Here is a 20,750-nt window from a genome sequence, read left to right on the forward strand (position 1 = left end):
AGCGAATTACTTTCACCATTTAGCAACATGACCAACAAACCAAAGTGGACCGTAACATCTAACTAAAAAGAGGTTTTCTTTGTTTTTACCATTGTCTATTGTGAAGAAGAAAGTAAAGCTCGGCGGAGTCATATAGAAAAGGACGATGGGCTCCCTCTGAGCCACGTAAAAGAAAAGAACATGTTCAGAGCGCCTCTTCTATGTTCAATGTTGTCGCCATAAGAAACAGCAATGATAATAAAAAGGCTGTATGTATATCTGAAAAATACATAGGACTGCAGCAATTAAGAAATTTTTATCCAATCAATAGTTATTGAACAATCAATTTGTAGCCAAGTATGAAATATCTGGAGTCAGAAATTACATATGCTAATAAGGATGAAGATAAAAGATTTGGTGTGCTTTAACTACATAATCCCATTATTATCCATTTCACTTCATCTATACAAACAAAGCGTGTCATTCTTAGTATGGTTTTTAATTATTAAGGCTAGCTGACATCCGTGGTTAATTTAAAAGCACCATTTCCCTCTGGAGATTCTTCTCTGAATTCCACTGAAATTAATCAATTAACCAGTCCTTTAAGTAACTGTATATTTTACCAATACACAGAAGTGAGTATAAACATACACACGTATATATTTATGAGAGACAGAGAGAGAAACCAACGCTCTACTAGATTGATGTTAACTCATTTTATTCTCAGAATAAATAAAGTCCTACATATCTGTATTTTTCCACATAAAATATTAGACTGTTATGGCCATATAAATAATATAAAACATTCGTAAATTTGAAGCTAGAAACAAAAGAAACTGAACCTGAAAGAAATAAGAGAGTTATATTCAGAATTACTGCTGTGGAGGAGCAAGTTATAAGTGGAACCACAGCAGCTACTGTCATCACCAATGCCTTTTTCCAAAAAAAAAATTAGTTGTGTGAATTTACTATCTTCTCTGTCCTTCATAAAGCCAAATTATGTAGTTTGATCCCAGCAGAGGGTTGAGATGACCAAATGAACAGAAAGATATACCTCTGTGTCTTCCCAAAATTCCACAGAGAAGACAAATGTATACATGTAACTGAGAGTAAATCCATAGCATTGATGGAAAACTGGGAAAGGGACCATGAGCAACCCAAATCATAGAGCAATTTGTGTAAAACTTAAAACAAAAACAAAAGACTTTTCCAAAGAAAACCCATACATCAAAAGTAAAAGGAGGTGAGAAAAGCTGACCTCCACAATTAAAGATGGACAAACAATGATTTGAGTCCCTCTGCCCTCAAAGCAATTGGCTTCCAGAGTTACCTAAAAGTTAGGGCCACAAGTACAGCTCTCAATAAAAAAGCAGAAGGTCTTATACACATGGGCCTGTGAGCATTAGCACCACAAACAGGCAAGCGGAACAGTGCCACCAAATGATTTAAAGCCACCACAGGACCCCCAAATCACCACACTTAAAAGACCAGCAACTCCCCTATTCCTAAAAGGAAGCCAATTCTCAGCTAATTGTGATTCGTCATCCTTTCTATCACCCTCCAAGCAAACAACCAGAGTCAAAGCCCCTAAAATAGAACCACATTTACCATAGCAGCATACTGAAAAAGAAAAACCAAATGACCACCTCAGTAGGCACAGAAGAAATATTTGATAAAATTCAACATACACATTCATAAAAAGACTGTTGGCAAACTAAAATTAGAGAACTTCCTCAAATTGATAAAGGATATGTACAATAAAGCTATAGCTAATATCATGTTTTCTTCCTAAGATGAGAAACAAGGCAAGGATGCCCAGTCTTACCACTTTATTCAATATTGTACTAGAGGCCCCAGCTAGTGCAAGAAGGAAAGAAAAGGCATACAATATACAATCAGGCAAAGAAAGAATTAAAACGGTATCTTCAAAATAAAATGATTTGAGTAGGTATAAAATCCTAAAGCAATTTAATAAAAAGCTACTAGAACTAAGAAGTTAGTTTAGCAAGACCACAGAATTCGAGAGGAAGTGACAAATATTGAAGACAGGCAAAGACAATCCATTATATGAATAAGAGGAGTTCCTGAATAAGAAAAAGAAACCCTTAAGGAAACAGAACAAACACTAGAAATTGTAATTCAAAAAAACTAACATAAAAATTTCTAAAAAGATTTGACTATATATTGAAAGATCATACTACATATGACTATTGTCTCAGAACAACCAACAACAAGACACATTCTAATAAAATTACTGGACTCTAAAGAGAAAGAAAAAGAGGCCAGCCCATGGTGTAGTGGTCAAGTCCACACACTCCCCTGCGGCAAGCCCGGGTTTGTGCATTTGGATCCTAGGCACAGACCTACACACTGTTCATCAAGCCACACTGTGGCAGCATCCCATATACAAAATTGGCAACAGATATTAGCTCAAGGCCATGCCTCCTCACTGAAAAAAAAAAAAAAAAAAAAAGGAAGAGAGAAAGAGAAAACTCCCCTGAGCATCTACACAAAAAGAGCACATGACTTACAAGGGGAAAAATTATGTCGCCATGTCGCCACCAAACTTTGAAAGCAGCGCTCTCTGCCAGAAAGAAAATGTGACCCAAGGATTTTACATCCAGCAAAATTGACTTTCAAGCATAAAGAGCACTAATCGTTATCCACATGCCACAGCTAAGGAGCTCTTGTTCCCAGGAGCCCTTCCTAAGGAACCTACTAAGAATGCATTTCAAACAACCAAAAATGAACTTGAAGGATATTTACATAAGGTCTAGTGGCAAGCAGTAAATATGTATTTATGGACTGAATACCAAATAAAAGTTAAAAGGAAGAGACTGAGCATGTAATTGCTATCTGATTTGACAATGCCGCTATAAAACCCTCATTAAAAATATTTGGGAGGGGGGCCAGCCCAGTGGCATATGGGTTAAGTTCGTGTGCTCCGCTTTGGTGGCCTGAGGCTCACAGATTCGGATCCCAGGCACAGACCTACATACCACTGCTGTGGCAGCATGCCACATACAAAACAGAGGAAGACTGGCACAGATGTTAGCTCAGGGTCCAATCTTTCTCACCAACAACAACAAAAAAAAATTGGGAGGAAAATGGGGATAGCATTTGCAGAAAAATTTTTTAAACTTTTTCAGTAATCATGATTGGTGCTGTACGTGCACGTATTATTATTATTCTGAAACTATTCTATGTGTAAAGTGGGATAAAGCTAATGAAGGACTTTGGGATAATCCTAATTCTATCATCTCCTATGTTCTTGAGAACTAGGATTCTTGGTGAAGAAGGAAAGAGATACACACGTAATATATAAAAGATTAAGTTAAAAACCCTATAGTCCTAAATGTAAATTGAAAATATCAATATGAACTCATGGGGTACTGTATCATAAAACATATGTGTGATAGTGTGAGAGAGAGTGTGTCCACTGAAAAGACTGAAAAGGCCTAGAAACAATAACTAACACAGAAGCAGGGCACTCAGGTGTGGTCGTGAAAGGCCATTTCCCATTAAATGGAATTGGGCTTCTTTGAGAAATGGCTGATTCTAGGTCTGGGACAGGAAATGAACAAGATGAGCTAGGAACATCTTGTCATACCACCTGAGAGCAAGAAAGCTACCAGAGAGTACCAGGGTCATGTCAAAGGACTCAGAAGCCAACTTGAAGGGGATCACAGTAGCCAAAGACAGGACAATTTGAACTTGGCTAAGAAGTGCAATTGACTGAAGCCCAAATATGTTTAAATTCATGAGTTTCTAATCATATTGACCAAAAAAAAGAAGTTATCAGCCACCTTCTGAGAATGACAGGAAACTAATTCATTATCTTGGAAACTGGGTGAAGAAAATCTAGAATTTATTCTGCCTCTGTGAACTCTACCAATGAGTAAAGAGCAGAAAAATCTCCTTATAAAATTATTACAGCTAATTTATAACAAGCTGATAAAAGAGAATATCACCATCTTCCAAACTCCAAAGAAGTAACGAATCCAGGCATTAAGCATCAATGACTGGTAGCAACACGAAAGAATACAATATAATAAAACATAAAACAATCTGAAGTGCTGCCAAAGGCTCTATAGCCAGCTAGCAATTTGCCGGAAAAACAGAGGACAGAGGAACAAGTTGAACTGCACTTTGAATATGCAATCAGCAAAACCTAAACTATGGATGCCCACAGGTCAAAAGACCCAGGCTCTTCAACAGGTAACTTATCAGGAAAAGAAACAGATGGAAGGGGAAGAGATGTAGATCAAGAGATTTAAGTACATACCAGGTTTTTAATACCGGTCAAAATTTAACTTTATTGTGTAAGAATAAAACTTGAGTGCTAAAGTCATAGGGAATATAAAGAAGTGATTATTATAAAGTCAGGACAGTAGGCACTTGGGGGGGCAGGGAGAGAGCTGCGACTGTGATGGGGAACATAAAGGGATTTCCAGAGTGGCCAGCGATATTTTATTTTTTGAACTGGGTAGTAGTTACCTGTGATTTTTAACTTTTTAATTGCATTTTACAATAAAGGAGTTAAAAATAAAATATCTAATAAAAATACTCTAGAACTAAATAACCAGAGATTTCCCAGTAAACAAAAAGGGGAAGAGAAATAAAACTGTGGTAGCTAAATCTAAAGTCTTCTGAACGTTCCCATATATCTCAAAATCCACACGAAAGTGGTTTTAACCCATGGTATATAAACAGGATGTCACAGTTAGCTGGAAGAACCCTGATATATGCTTTGTAGAAACAAAACTGTACTCTGTCCACTGACCATCCTTGTCAGAGGTAACTAGAATGACACTGAAAAGATCAATTCCGAATTATTATTAAAGAGGTTTCAAAGAGAATACCACAAAAGAACTTGCTGATTTTCTATATTTTGTGGCAGTTAATTAACATCTAAACCACTGAAAGGACTGACAGGAACATTAAAAGCATGAAGAGTGTGAGAACACATCACTGTCTGCTCCCTTCTGTACTGTCTACGGGCAACCTCACTAGCTCTTTCTGAGAATACAACTGTAAGCTTTAAAAGGCATGGGGGTTGAAGAAGGAAAATGCTACACTGTCCAGAGACCTAAATTCAGGTCCTGGCTGTGCCATGAGTTGATAGTAAGACAAATCTTCTTCCTCTCTGAGCCTTAATTTTCTCATATATAAATGAAAATGGTTAAACAAGATGAACCATGACACTTATTACAGCATTAAAAATCTTTAATTAGGATAGGAAATATTTGCCCCAAAGGTAATATTTGCCACCAAAATCCAACAAGATTAAGAAGAAATACCACAGTCACAAACGACATCATTAGAAATTTTTTTCTTTTTCAAATAGTAAGTTCTTCTTTATTAGAAAAAAGTAAAATTTCTTTGAAAACTTCCCCCCAAAAGCTGAAATCTATGTCCAACTTTTCAAATCCAACTGATACAAGAAGACACTATCTTTAGTAGATTTGAAAATTAGCAAATAAAAAAGTAAGAAGAAAGTTCACCTTTAATATTTTAAATTCTAGTTTATCCTTTCATATATCCATTTGTAAAACTGTGATAAGAGGGAAAGCTCGGGATTTTAGAAAGTTAGAATAATAAAATAATAGAAAACCAGCAATAAATTCAGCTTCCTTTCTTTCACCTCCAGTTGGTAGTGTTCAAATTTCAACCTCACATATGAAAATACCAAATAATACCCAACTTAAAAAAATGAAATGATAAAGGAACGTCTCTGTAAGATGAAAGAAAAGAGTCTAAGGGGTGATCCCGTGCAACTGTCTGTGTCCTCTAGAGAATAACAAAAATTATCATCATGACAATAGAATTTTGCTTTTTATACTGTTTAGGCTTTTCCAGAGCAATTTTCACATGCATCATATGCTGCCTCATGGAAACCTCATGAAGAAGCTGTGAGTTAAAGGAGAGTTTCTTACTTTACAAATGAGAAAAAACGACATTCAGAGAAGCTAGATAGAAAATGGAATTCAAGAATAAGAGATGAATTAACATTAGTCTCTGCTACTTAAAGCAAAAAGGGGTATTCAGAGTTGTACTTAGAGAAAACAGAAGATAGGGAGATGTGTACCTGCTGAAGGAGAAGGATGAGACCGCTTTAAAATCTGAACAGAAAGAATGTCTCAGCTCGGGTCATCTTCACAAGAGTAGCAGGCCCTCAGAGTTACAGGTTGCAGCATTTCCCTGTATAAGGAAGGAGTATTCAACTACTCCCAAGTCCCGGAAGCAAGCAGATGCTGCAGAACAGGAGAACGAGCATGCTGAACTATACTGAACCAAAGGAAAGCATCCTCTCTCAACTGTCAGGTGAAAAACTAGAGAACTAGAACAAGGAGAAGGCCAAAAACATAAGGCTTCTAAATTTCAAATCCCCATACTCAAAGAGGGAGCGGGGGATGCTGATTTATGCCATACAAGGCCCAGTGAAACTCAACTCTCCCTGTTTAAATAAAACACATCTGGACATAGATTGCTAACCATCATAACAACAACAACAGCTGAGGGAAGAACAGACTTCTTATATTATTTAGAACATAAACATTTTATATTGCTCCAATATGGCCTCTCCCCATTAAGGTTCTCAGCAGACAACTTTGCTTCTTATTTCACTGAAAAGTCAGAAGAGAATTGCTGTTCCCTTCCACCACCGTGTCTATCAAACTACCTGCCCTGTATCAACATACTTGTCTTTTCAGCTGTTAAAACAGACCAACTGTCCCTACTCCCACGTAAGTCCAACGCTTCTGCCTATGTGCTAGATCCCAGACCCTCTTGAATACTCTGCTCCTATAATTATCCTCTTCCCTTCTACTAAGCAATTTTTACCTCTATAATGGACCATATCCGACAGCATACAAATATGCAGTAGCATCCCATCTTAAACATACAAAATAAAAACTCTCCTTTGATTCTACACCTTCACTCACTCCACTCTAGTTCCATTTCTGCTTCTTTTTATAGCATATCTCCTTTAAAATGCAATTGGTACTCTGTCTCACTTCCTTGCCTCTCTTTAAATCCACCCAAATCAGTCTTATATCCCCACCTCTCCCATGAAACTGTTCATCAAGAACCTCCACCAGCTCCCTCTTGACAAATCCAGCAGATCAATTCTCATTCATCATCTGACTCAGCCTCTCAGCAGCACTTACACTGTGGATCACTCCCTCTTCTTGAAACTCACCCCTGACTTGGCTTCCGAGACAAAACACTCTCCTGCTTTCCTCTACCTCAATGAGGGTCCTCTGCTAGCTCCTGGTCCTTGGTTGTCTCCTCCTCCATCCACCCTAATTCCTAGGTGATCTTCAATCTCACAGCTTCACATACCAGGATGATGATTCCCAAATTTATATCTCAAACCCCAACCTCATATATACAACACATCAACTCAGGTATCTAGTAAGCATCTCAAATTAAGCATGATCCAAACAGAATTCTTAATTTCCCACTCTCACACCCATCCTACCCCGTACAAAACAAACAGAAAAACTCCTCTACTCTTTCTCATCTCAGATAAATGGTACGAATATATGCCCGATACTCAACCTCTACTCCACCCCACCCACCCACCCACACAGAAAAAACTAGGAGTTACCGTTGATCACTCTCTTTTTCTCATACTCCACATGCAATCTACCTGCAAAGGCTACTGATGCTACATTCAAAACAGAATTAAACCCAAGCCCTTCTCCTCATTTCCACTGCTACCCCATGCTTGTCTAAGCCACAGTCATCTCTTGCTTATACTTCTGTCTACCAGTATGCTAATTTCAAAAGCTCGTTTCCCAGCTTTTCACAAAGCTTTACACAGGCACAAATGTCACCTGCTTCAAGGCTTTCCGTGACCATCCTATATAACATAGGCCTCCTTTGACTTACTCTCTCCCTATTATCTTGTGCCTGCCTTATTTTCTTATTATCAAGCCTATCAAAACCTGAAATATTGTATTCTATTTATTTTCTAAATTTTATTTATTTCCTATCTCCCCCTCTGCAAGGCTGAGAAACTTTCATCATCATAGTAATCACGTAGCCAGAACAGCGCCTAGCATACTGCAGATATCAAACAACTACTTGTCAAACAACTGAAATTCTATCCAAGTGTCATATCATATGATTTACACATTAGTCTTCTCTCCCCTTTTCACCCTTCTTCTAAGTCAAAAACACTAAAATTATGAATAGAATAGTAAAACAAACCCATATCACAAATAGTAAAAGAAACCTGCATCAAAATGGTAAATTCCATCTCTCTGATTTTTTCAATATGAAGTTTCTTTAATGCTTCTGTTTATTACAAAAGTAATACATGCAACCTAGAGGGGAAAATGTCAGTAGATAGCAACTAGGAAAAATAATATTTTTAAAATGTTTAAAAATTATCTTATAGGGGCTGGCCCCGTGGCCGAGTGGTTAAGTTTGCGCGCTCCGCTGCAGGCGGCCCAGTGTTTCGTTAGTTCGAATCCTGGGTGCGGACATGGCACTGCTCGTCAGACCACGCTGAGGCAGCGTCCCACATGCCACAACTAGAGGAACCCACAACGAAGAATACACAACTATCTACCGGGGGGGCTTTGGGGAGAAAAAGGAAAAAATAAAATCTTTAAAAAAAAAAAAATTATCTTATAAATCATTCTCCTTACACTTATCTGTTAGTTTTTTAAAGAGAGTAATTTTATTAAAAGTTCACATATGATCAAAATTAGTATCACAGATACATTTTAAAATAGCCTGCTAATATAGAAGATAAGAAAGTATATTTCTCACATTTGGATTTTGCACAAACCAAACCACATAAGTGACTCTAATTTCTCATATGCACTATTCTTGTAATATTTTGTGATAAGATATTTTTAAAACTCTGTAGATTAAAAAATCTATCTGAATTTTTTATTTCAATTGTAATTCTTACATTTTTCTTTTTTTGCTGAGGAAAATTGGCCCTGAGCCAACATCCATGTCGATCCTCCTCTATTTTATATGTGGGATGCCTGCCACAGCATGGCGTGTTAAGCAGTGCAAGGTCTATGAACTGGTGAAACCCAAGCCACCGAAGTATGGCATGTGAACTTAACCACTCAGTCATGGACAGGCCCCAGTTATTACATTTCTTGACCTCAAATTTTGTTTTGTTTTCAACAGGGAGAAAAAAAGGAAAATTAAAACATAAGGCAATATAAATTATAAATTCTTAATTATGAATTATCATTGCACATTGTATGAATCCTAGTTCAAGTATTTATTTGTAAACTATTTATCACATCCTTTTTTCTAGCTTACCTGAAAAAAATCTGTTGATTAGTCTCGCAAACATTCTCCATGAATATAACTGAGTGTTATACTCCCATTAACGAGAAAAAACAAATAGAGTATCAATCTCCTAATACAACATCTACGTCTGTGTAGAGTAAGGATTAGGAGCCAAAAATGACTCACTTCATGCAGTCTTCTTAGGAAGTTGTATAATTTTTTTTAAAATTTAAGATACTGGTATTATTTAAAGAGAAGAAAAATAAAAATACTACTAGAGGACAGAAAATGATTAGAAGAAGAAAACACATCTGTTAGTCTAATTTCTTTTCTAAATTAATCGATTAATTCAATCAAAACTCAAGAAAAAAGAGCTTTAAGGGATGGCAAAGGTAACATAAGATAGCAGAATGCCTAATCCCGGGTACATGCTTTGCATGGAGGTCGGAGGGGAAGAGTCTCTCACCTGTGTTTCCTGGATAATGAAAGCCATCCTAGTTTGTGTTCTACTGAACACTCTTCTCACCACAGGGCATCAGGGAAGTAACGGCTGTTTTGTACAGAAGAGGTTAAGAGCAGCACAGTTACAAGTCCTCGGAGTCTTAGACTCTTACAAAGATAAGAGAGAGCGTTTCATACTGAAGATATATGGCACTTTGAAAGTTATTATATAACTCTTTCTTGAAGAATAAGGATCATTTTGAACATCAGTAGTTATAGCTATAGATAATGGGGCTTAAGTCTGATTGGGTCTTGAATCCTAAAGTTTTACCCTAAAACTTTCCTTAAAATAGTCTCAATACACCATGGTGGCAAGGTTTTGTCCTCCTATAAATGCGGAAGAAGGGTGTGCTGCTCCTTGACTAATTCCTGCCTGATTCGCACTCATTCTTCAAGTAACAACTTGGAGACGTCATTTCTTCTACAGTCTTTTCTTACTACTGCGACTTCAGGACTTAGGTTTCTCATATTCTCCCGTAGCAATCTACATACTTCCGCATCATAGACTGCATCATATTCTGTTGTCACTATCTCTTGGTTTATGTGCATCTCCTACTAGACTGTAAGCCACAGGGTTCACTCACTATTGCTTGCCAACTCAGGTCCCTCCTCCAAACCCACTCCTTTTTTTTTCTTCCTAGCAGAGATCTGGTTTTGCTTGTTGTTCACCCAATGAGGCACTGTGCTCAGGAAAGAGGCTTCCCCACACCAAAGTCCCAGGGTAGGCAAAACATAGTCTAAATCAGTCATGATGTCCTCATTCTCTTTGCCAGTGAATAGCTTTTGGATTTGAGTTGGGACCCAATTCTAGTCAATGTTGTGCAGTGGAGCTTTTGGGAAGGATTCTCCTCTCTACTAAAAAGACAATTAGGGGAGTAATACCTCTCTTCACTGGCTGTCATCATCACTACATACAATAGCTGATACTCCTGTTACTGCAGCAGTCTTGCCAGAAACAAACTAAGAATGGCAGCATCAAAAGGCGAAAGGCTCTTGGAGCTGGCCCGGTGGTGTAGTGATTAAGTTCCTGCACTCTGCTTCGGTGGCCAGGGGTTCTTCGGATCCCAGGCGTGGACCTACACACCACTCATCAGGCCGTGCTATGGCGGCATCCCACATACAAAACAGAGGAAGACTGCCACAGATGTTAGCTCAGGGCCACTCTTCCTCTCCAAAAAAGAAAAGAAAAGGAAAAAAAACCCAAAAGGTGGAAGGCTCCTGTGTCATAGAAGACTGGCCATGAAATTAATCAACCTAGAACTGCCAATCTCCAAACTTCTTGCTATGTGAGATGATAAAACCCTTACGGTTCAAGCTACTTTTGGTTTAGTCTTCTGCTACTTATAGCCAAAGGTATCCAAACTGAAATAGCTCCGCTCATCAAAATGTATTAATGTAAGTGGTAAAACCAAACACATTCCTGCCCCTGTTTGACGCCCGCATCTGTATTATCATTATACTATACTACCAGGCTTTCTTCTTAACTAGCTAAGCCAGGCTTTCAACCTATTCTTGTAACTCTAAATCAAAATCAACTCTCAATCAACTCTAAAACCTTTTTACTGAATTATAGTTGATCTAGGGAATCTATACTTACACAGTTTACTTACAAACTTATTAATCTGACACCATCCCAGATGCCAGACATCATTAGAAGATCATCTGGCTAATAAGGTACTAGAAGTATTGGGGAAAATGTAATGCACTTATACCTACAAAACACTTGCCTTTCTAATGAATTAACATGTATATTTCAAAACAGAAATATTCTTTTCTACAAGTACTATATGGAGTGAGGACAGAACACCTATTTATTTCTATCTCATAACTTTGATTCACTTTTTACCTGCCCCTCCTTACTCAAACTTAAATCACCTATCATCTTAATTCCACTAAAACGCCACATCTCTAAAGGGAAGAGATATGTTATTAAATTCTCAGGAAAGGAGTGATTACAATCAATGAAAAGAAAAAGACATTTTTAGAAAACTAAAGGGGAAGTCTTTTACAGGTAAAGAAATAAGGGCTCACAGACATTGAATGTTTTACTAGAAATCACATCGATAGTCAGGGCCAGAAGCAAAACTAGAAATTTGGATTCCAATTCCTAATTCAGTGCTTTCTCCACAATATCACAATGCTTCCAAACTGCTTATTAAAATACTTACTGAGAATTCTTGGCCAAACAAAAATAATCCATTACTGTGTGTTCAAGTAAATAAAAGCCTTTTAGTAAGCTAAGGTGACAGATGCACATTACCTTACATACTGACTTTTTATTTTTTTAAGTAAGCTTCACTATGTCCTAGTTATCTTTTCCACTTTTCTAGTAAACAAGATTGCATTTTATTTAAATCGTTTAAATACACTAATTGTTATCAAAGTGCAACCACATTTAAGGGGGAGTCATAGTTCTAACTGATTTTTACATATCTACTTTCTACTTTATAAAAACAATATAGCATGTCATATTTATTAAATTTAAGAAAAGAACAAAAATTGTCACTTTTTTAATTTAAATGCTGTAATTTCTCTAATGAAGCAATTATCATGATAATGTTGACTTGACCTAGCATCCTCTTGATTATGAACCTAATTACTCTGGGAAGTCTTAACTTGGAGCTCAGGAAATCAATGGTCTTCAGAAATTTATTGACAAAGGTTAATGTTATATGGGATTTTTGTGAGTGCTGCAATTGATTCCAACATGTATTTCACTTGAGATGATTTAGTCCAAGCCAACTGCTATAATTCCATCTCTTTGGCCACTGTTCAGGAGAAAGTAGTCCGAAGCCAATTTGGACCAATGATACATGAGAAAGTCCTGCTCAGGTCTTCAAGGAAAGAAAAACCAGTCCCTTTCCCACTAAACAAGGAAAAGATGGGCTCAACTATTACTCCTGTCTTCATAACCACAGAAAAAACCAGCTTTAAGGATGAAGCCAAGAATGCAAATGGGAGAGGAAAAAGAAAGCACGAACCTGGGTCTCTTGTGACAACACTGAGTTCAATCAACCCACTATGAAGCCTTCTTGGACTTGTGAGAATAATCTGCTTTCTTATTGTTTGAGTGAGTTTCGGTTGAGATTTCTATTACTTGCAGCAAAAAGGATCTTAACTGATAAAGTAGGAAAATCAAGTCTAGGAACAACAGCACTAGAAAGAGAAGAGAACATAAACCTAGATGGTTACAAGAAGAATCACTCCAAAGTACTTTCTCCCTCATCACATGGTTCAAAACTGCAGAGCAAAGGAACTCCAAGAACCTCCTTAAATAATATCTGATTTGAGGGCCGGCTCTGTGGCCGAACGGTTAAGTTCACACGCTCCGCTTCAGCGGCCCAAGTTTTCACTGGTTCGGATCCTGGGCACGGACATGGCACCACTCGTCAGGCCACACTGAGGCAGCGTCCCACATGCCACAACCAGAAGCACCCACAACTAGAATACACAACTATGTACTGAGGGGATCTGGGGATAAAAAACAAAAAAGAAGACTGGCAACAGTTGTTAGCTCAGGTGTCAATCTTACCAAAAAAATTAATAATATCTGATTTGGTAAACTATCTAGAAGCTAAAGCATTTCTATTCATTTTTTAAAACAGTTATTGGGCACCCAGCACACTTCCAGGCTCTGGGGATACAGCTGTGAACAAAGCAGGATGTCTGCCCTTAGAGCTTCCATTGGACCAGGGAGAGAAAGACAATTAACAAATAAATAAATCTCTTCCTCATGGAGTTAGTTCTATTGTATAAAAATCACAAAGTACCCAAGCAAGTTCTGTCATGACCAGTATCTGAATATTATGAACAATTAAGGTAGAAATAAACAAGACTTCATGAACTCTTTCACTCAAGTGAAAAAAAGTCAGAGAGGCAAGATCTGAGAAGAAGGAAAAACTGAAAGATCAGGAGAAGGAAATCAGATGAGAATTCTAGAAAAGCAAAAGGGAAAGATGCAGAAAGATCAAAACTATAAAATCATCAGGACACACACACACAGAATAAAGAAATGGGAATTTAAATAGCATCTGTTTCAACTCTTTCATATTAGAAACAGGGAGACTAGGACAGATGAGATGTTAAATCAACTCACAAGGTCTAGAACCCAAGATCTTCTAACACCTCTTTTGTAAAAAACATACCTCAGACCAGAAGAAAACACCAAAGTTCCCAGGCCACATCAGAGAGTCCCTCAAAACCACAAGTGACTTTCCAAAACCTACCACACTGTAACCTGCATTCCTGGATTGAGCTAAATCCAATTCACCTCATGAGATGGCCAGATGGGCAAGAAACACCATTTTACTACCTCACATAGAAAAGGAGAGAAATTACTGCACCCTTTTCTAGATCTTATACGTAATAAATTAGGGCTTGTAAAGAGAGAAGAAATTTTTAAATAGAAAGAAAATGTATAAGGTGATAAACACAAAATTAAAACAGCATCAAAAATCATCCAAAATTTCAATCTTTCCACACTCTGAAAGTCTTTAAGTCCTCTGAGACAACCAAATTAAATGACTTGGCTTCCTTATTTCCTCAGAAGAAATTTAAGCAATTGCTAAGTAGCCCCTGAATTGCTTAACAACTTCAAGTAATAAGGAAAAGTAAATAAGTTACCAGGGTAAGTCATAAGCACCTGACTAAACGGCTCACTCTTCCAGCATGTAGTTTAAATTACTTTAGACACAACAATAGGCAACTGCAATTTTTAAGCACTTTCTCTACCCTTATAATATACTACATAGTAAAATAGTTTCAGAGTTCAAATCATAGGTCAACAGGTAATATCACAATGGGAAAGCCTGAGACTGGGCCTGAATATCAGGAAAATGGAGAGGATTTTTAACCCAATGCTGTTTTAAAATGTACATTTTTAAAGATATTTAGCAGGAAGCTTTAGTTTTTAAAAAAATATAAACATTTATTCAATTTGCAAATAATTGATTGAGTGTCTACTTTGTATGAGGCTCCATAGCAACCACAATTAATGCAACTTAAATATAGAAATCATCCTTAAATACATATGGAATATTTGGTTATTCTTGATCACAGAGGATGGTAAAAATGTCCATGCCTTATAAATAGAGTGACCATATGTCTTTGTCTAAGCCTCTTACCCCAGCATAATTATTAGTGGCTCTCTGTCACTCTCAATAGTGTCCCAGGATAGTCACTGAATAACATGGTTACTCCACCACAGTGGGTAAGCAGACAGGTGCTATATGGTAGCTAGTTACCATAATGCCAAATACTACTAGATTTCTTTTTTATGTTGTAGATAAGAATAAGCTAACCCTAGATAACACGTACAGACTCAGATGTTATATCAACACGGTAAAAGCATTCTGTGATTGCTGAATAATAACTTTAAAAGAGATTTGTTTTCTTAATTCAAACACCCAGTAGTCAAATATTCTATCATTCTGTGCTACCAGATTAATGGTTTGCAACTAACCTAGGCAGATCTCAACAGCCAGGTGACCAACGAAAGAACCCAAATACTGGGGCCACTTGCCAGGCTGCCACACGGACAAAGGCCTGGCAGGTGGCCATCCACTGCCCCAAATTAAATCACGCTGCACAGAACATCATCTCCATCACCGTATAATGTTGTCTTTGTGCGATGTTACTCCTCATATCCAATTTTCAAAATCAAGACAAAATTGTTTTTAATGACAGGCAAACCACAAGAGGAAATAACAATGATCCAAATAACACTGTTCAAGACTCAGTGAAAAGGGCCCCTCCTAAGTGGCAGAAGTAATCACCAAACCCCACCCACCCCTCACCCCAATATTTGTTCAGTGAAGCAGTGCTGTATCTGGAACAAATCCCAAGGCCTAGTTAAATACCAGGTGGTATACTAGGGAAATTTTTTTTAAGTAACAGATGGCTTAAACTTTTCATCTTTATGACACGCAGCACAGGACTTATGCAAGTGAAACTGCCTTCCAAGTACTTCATACAAGTCACACAGTTGCTCATGTGACTCATCACTTCACATCGTAAAGAGAGCAGCAGGTGAGACAGATGCTGCACTCCTGGGTTATTTATTACTTTGTCTAATAGATACACAAATGAGAGACATAAACAGTTATAGTACAGATATATTAAATATATATTTGGTATATCGTATTTGCTTGATGGTAGTCCATTTCCTCCGTTGTAAAATTAGGGGGCCACATTAATTTTGAGTTGAGTAAATAAAGGTAAAATGTTACAAATCTGAAATAAAGTCAGGAATAAGGAGAAAAGTGCGCCCAGCTTCATTAAAATATGAATTATAGGATATCTTTAATAGAAATTTAAGAGTGGAAGTGGACAGAAGTTGGTTGCGTCAGCCTGTGGGCATCTGAGAACTACCTGAAATTCAGCAAAAAGCGAAAAAAAAAAAACCTAATATAAAGTAAAAGCAGTTAAATTGAGTGATTTTTTTCTTCCTTTCTTCCTATTTTCCCCCACCACACAACCTTCCAGCCAATGTCCAGCCCCAAACAGCTTTGCTTCCCCACACCAGGCAAGGCTAGCAAGGGGAATGGGTATCCCTTGACACAGCAGCAGAATTAAGGCAAGCGAATCTTCACAGAAAGCACTGAGGGGCTTGAAGTAGAGGGTCCACCTGTCCCAGCCCACTGTGCCTGGCCTTCATCACCTCCTACTCTCCTATAAAATGGGGAGCAAATGAATGGTCAGGGACACGGCCCTCCCCATCACCTCATCTTTCTTGTGGCTGATAATCACCGGCATGGGTAAGACTTGCTGCCCCGGGAAGAGCCAGTGACAAGATGAAATGTTGGCGACGTCAATAACTGCCTCACCTGCAGAAACTCCTCTATGAACACAGACTATCTTACCCACCACGAGGGACAAACTGACACAGGGAGCAAATAGAAAGTAATCCTAAACAGACTCACTAAGGAGTGTGCTGCTGAAACCCGTGCACAAAGGAAAGGAAATGCTATAGGTTTTACTGGAAATGAGACCTGCTCAAAACTAGTACCAGAATCCTCTAAAATCCAGGAAATACAAAGAGATTCCTAATACATTTTTGAGTTTGCCTGAAAATTGAATTACCATATATATGATCACTCCTGACTAAAAAATGAGTCCTGAATCCCAGCAAATACTTACAAAAGAACTGTTTAAACCCAACCTGTTTACATGTGGCAGCCTTCCTGGTGAAATACTTCTCTGAATGGTACACATTTGTCTTTCTTTGTATGGCATTTCAATAATCATTACTAACTGCTGAGTTTCAAAAACTGTACTGTTTCAAATACAGTAACTTTATAACAGCTGTGACTGGCGATGTTCTTATAATATATATTGTGTGAATAAGCTTAAGCAATAATCTTACGCCAGAAACTAAATTTCATTTGATACCTACCTGTGTTAAAATGGAAAGAAGCATCATAAAAATGTGTTCAGTGATATTAAAATAAAATGCCATAAACATTATCATTTGTAAAAATTTTTTTAAAAGTCAATTATTTTTAAATATCTACTTTTGCTAAAGCATATTACACAAGACCTAAGTTAATTAGTTCATGTTTGAGGTCAGCTACCTCGCATGCCTCTCAATTATAAATATTATGATGGGTCTTTCTACAATTTCAGGAACTTGACCGTTTTGTACAACACTTCCAGGAAAAATTAACACTTGGAATAAAGCTGGCTTTTAAATTTACAACTATTAATTATCATCCCACTTCTATTCTCCCCTTAACCCTAGTACAATGAAAAATTATTGCAGGCTATACACATTTTAATTGAATGTGAATTGTTATTCTCATTTTAGTCAGGCTTTCTGACTCATTTATTCCAAATCTCATATTCTTTGTTGCAAATTAACCGGATGGCCACCCTGTAATGGGTATTGGCACACCATAAATTCAACAATTTATACGGCCTCAGGGCACTGGACTATACCATGTAGAATTCCATTTTGAGAGAGTAAATCGCAAGGAGATTCACAGAAGTGAGATTTAATTTGAGAAACAATGAGCAAATTGACTCTACTATTTCCTGATTTCTGGTCTAGGGACGTCTTCCATAGATACTTATTTTCTAGTTTTACACTGTTGTCACTTCATATAAAATCTAGCTTGGCCGCATGTGACTTTACCTCTGATATATATTCAGAGCCATTCATTAAGTAGAAAATAAACTCATCTCCTACCATTCCCCCTCTGGCTCCGTCTACACCAACAGCACTGAGCTCTCCTTGCTGTTCCTTAAACGACCAAGCACACTCCTATGCCAGGGCTTTTTCATTGCTCTTCACTCTGCCTGGAATGTCCCTTCCTTAAATACTCCCATTGCTCATTACCTTATTTCATTACCTGATTATCAGGTCTCTGCTAAAAGTCATCTTATCAAAGAAATCTTTCTTGACCATGCTATCCAAAATAGGATTCCCCCGTCTCTCCCAAGACCTTGCTTTCATTCTCTTCATAGCATTTGTTATCTGAGTTATAGTGACCTCTCTCCTCCAACTACAATGTAAACTACATAAAAGACAAAAATTTGCTTTAGTCACTGATATAGCCCCAGGACATAAAGAAGCACTTGGAACAGCTCAGTAAATAATGGAGTTGATGAATGTTGTGTATTTGTTTCTCCCCGGCCCATGTAAGCTCACTAAGTGTTTTGTTTTATCAGACACTAAAATCCAAGTGCCTACGACAGTGCTTAATTCTTGAGACACTCAAGAATTATGTTGTATGAATCCCATAATACAGGCGCGCTATTTGCAAATGTTCTCAAAATTGAAAACAACAATGAAGATGTAAGTTTATTAATGTTTGATCGTTAAATGAAAGCTCAGTATTTCCTTAATAACTAAAACTTTTAGTAGTTTTCAAAGTTTAAATTAACACAATAATAGACCATATGTACACATTTGTGCGTTAAAAATATTCCTGAAAACATGCATAAAAATAATTAAATAACATGTTTTCACACTATCGTATTCTTCCTTCCAAAAAAAGCTATAGCTCAAAACATACCAAAATTTTTATTTTACTAATTTTTACTAATATTAGTTTTTACTACCTATATTACTCCATGTTTTCCTGTTAACTATTATTATAATCTTCCCTAGAAACAGCTGTAGTCAATTACATAATAAAATCATAGTCCAATTGTCCTAGACACTACAAAATTTTCATTTCACTCAAATGGAATAACTCTATAAAATATTTGTAAAATCATTAAAAAGTCATACAAATTTTGAAAATCAATCACATGTCTAATTCCCTTTGTTTGTGACAAAAATAACTTAGAGCACATAAAATGGCTATTTTTTATTTTGGACAGAATCATCTACACTAAAAGTCAGCACATTTTTTTCTATAAAGTGCCAGAAAGTAAATATTTTAGATTTTACAGGCCATAGGTCTCCATCACAACTAACCAACTTTGCCCTTACAGTGTGAAAGCAGCCATTGAGAGCAGGTAAACTAACAGGTGCAACTGTGTTCCAATAAAACTTTATTTAGAAAAACAGGCAGCAAGCTAGATTTGTCCTGCAGGTCATAGTTTCCCAACCCCTGGTCTACATCACTCTTTCTATAGTAACTTTATTTAACAAAGCTCAGAACCACCAATTTATGAGTCAGCTATATGCCAAAAGTCAACTTACGACTGAGGTGGGGATTTTTTTTTTTCATATATTTTAGTAGTGAGATGCTGAGACAAATGAAACTCAACTCTTCCCCAGTTCTCCTCTCTCCTCCTAAATAGAAACAAAGAAAAAGTATATTTATTCCACAGACTCTAGGTCCTAAGAGTTGAAATACCAAATAGTACAGGTGCATGAAAGAGAAGAAGGAAGAAGACTATTTCTTCCTCCCCTTCTAGGAAAATTTTAATCTCTGGGATCTTCCTACTTCTTGTCTACTCTGTAAAGGGTCTCATTGCTGTCAATCTCTCTTAAGTCACCCACCAAGGCATTATACTATAATCTGCCCTAACTCTCCATATGCCCAGAACTTTAAAAATGTCTATATTCCTTTTCTAATCGAACTCTCATCCTTTAATAAAACTGATTCCTACTAAAAACAAGGAGAAAAAGCAGCTGATTAAACTAAATCATACTAATATGTGAATCAAAGGACTAATAATCATTCAGAAAACTCCTACTCCAGGAACCTGATATATTTACCTTATTAAGGGTGGTTGGAGGGACATAACAACTCAAAGTTCTAGTGAGTATAATTCTCAAAACAGTGAAGAGGAAAAAATGTAGGCATTAAATGGAATAAAAGGGAAAGAGCATGGAGAGAACACAGCATAAAGCAAACCAATCCTAACTGGACCAAGGCTCCACAAATCTCCCCTAAAAACTGTCCTTTCTCTTCAGGTTTGCCCACCTCTAAACCCATACATCTTCTAGTCCAAGGGTCATAATTCAAATGTCTCTAGGTAGGTAACAGAAGGGAATAAACAATAGGGAATGGTAAGGACTGGAGCAAACCAAAGAGTCCACTCAGCTACTCAGCTCCAGCCAATTGCAGGAAGGCAGGCCCAGCACTGCCAGATCATCAGTTCTTCCAAGAACGCCAGAAATACAGATTTTCAAATGAGAAACTGTCAGAATTTTAAAACAATGTAGGCCAACGAAAACCCATCCATCGGTTAGATTGGGCCCACAAGTCATCAGTTTTTTATTTCTGCTCCTGCAGAACTGTTCTTTCTAAACTGCAGCTCTCCGGGGTAACAACACGGTGTGTAGAGGGGGAAGCTGCTGGCAGTGGGCAGCCTTCTTCATGGATCAGCAACAAATCTGGTAATTTTAAGGCAGGGAACTGCCTAACAGAACCTGAAGGTGATAAAATGTCATTAAAAATTTGCATTACTCTCAATGAAGACCTAGAAAAGTGTAACTCAGGTAGTCCCAAGATATAAGTCATTAAAATTGCTTTCCTCATTACACAAGTCAGATATGCTCATAAGACCAAAAGTTAAAATGTTTTAGAAATAGATAACATAAAAGT

The 20,750-nt window shown here is 37.3% G+C and overlaps 1 protein-coding gene across 14 annotated transcripts in view; it reads right to left on the reverse strand.

Annotated features, from left to right (window-relative positions):
* CDKAL1 (CDK5 regulatory subunit associated protein 1 like 1) overlaps positions 1 to 20,750 on the reverse strand; it is a 612,104-nt gene that overhangs the window by 470,622 nt on the left and 120,732 nt on the right. For 8 of the 14 annotated variants that reach the window (XM_070515582.1, XM_070515574.1, XM_070515575.1 and 5 more), the window contains one exon: positions 19,397 to 19,489. The exons of the other annotated variants lie outside the window; for them this stretch is intronic. In XM_070515582.1, coding sequence (XP_070371683.1) covers positions 19,397 to 19,489 — 93 coding nt within the window. The remainder of the gene's footprint in view (positions 1 to 19,396; positions 19,490 to 20,750) is intronic. 14 annotated transcript variants of the gene reach the window in all.

The sequence above is a fragment of the Equus asinus genome, chromosome 8 (genome assembly GCF_041296235.1).
Source record: "Equus asinus isolate D_3611 breed Donkey chromosome 8, EquAss-T2T_v2, whole genome shotgun sequence".
Classification (NCBI taxonomy): domain Eukaryota; kingdom Metazoa; phylum Chordata; class Mammalia; order Perissodactyla; family Equidae; genus Equus; species Equus asinus.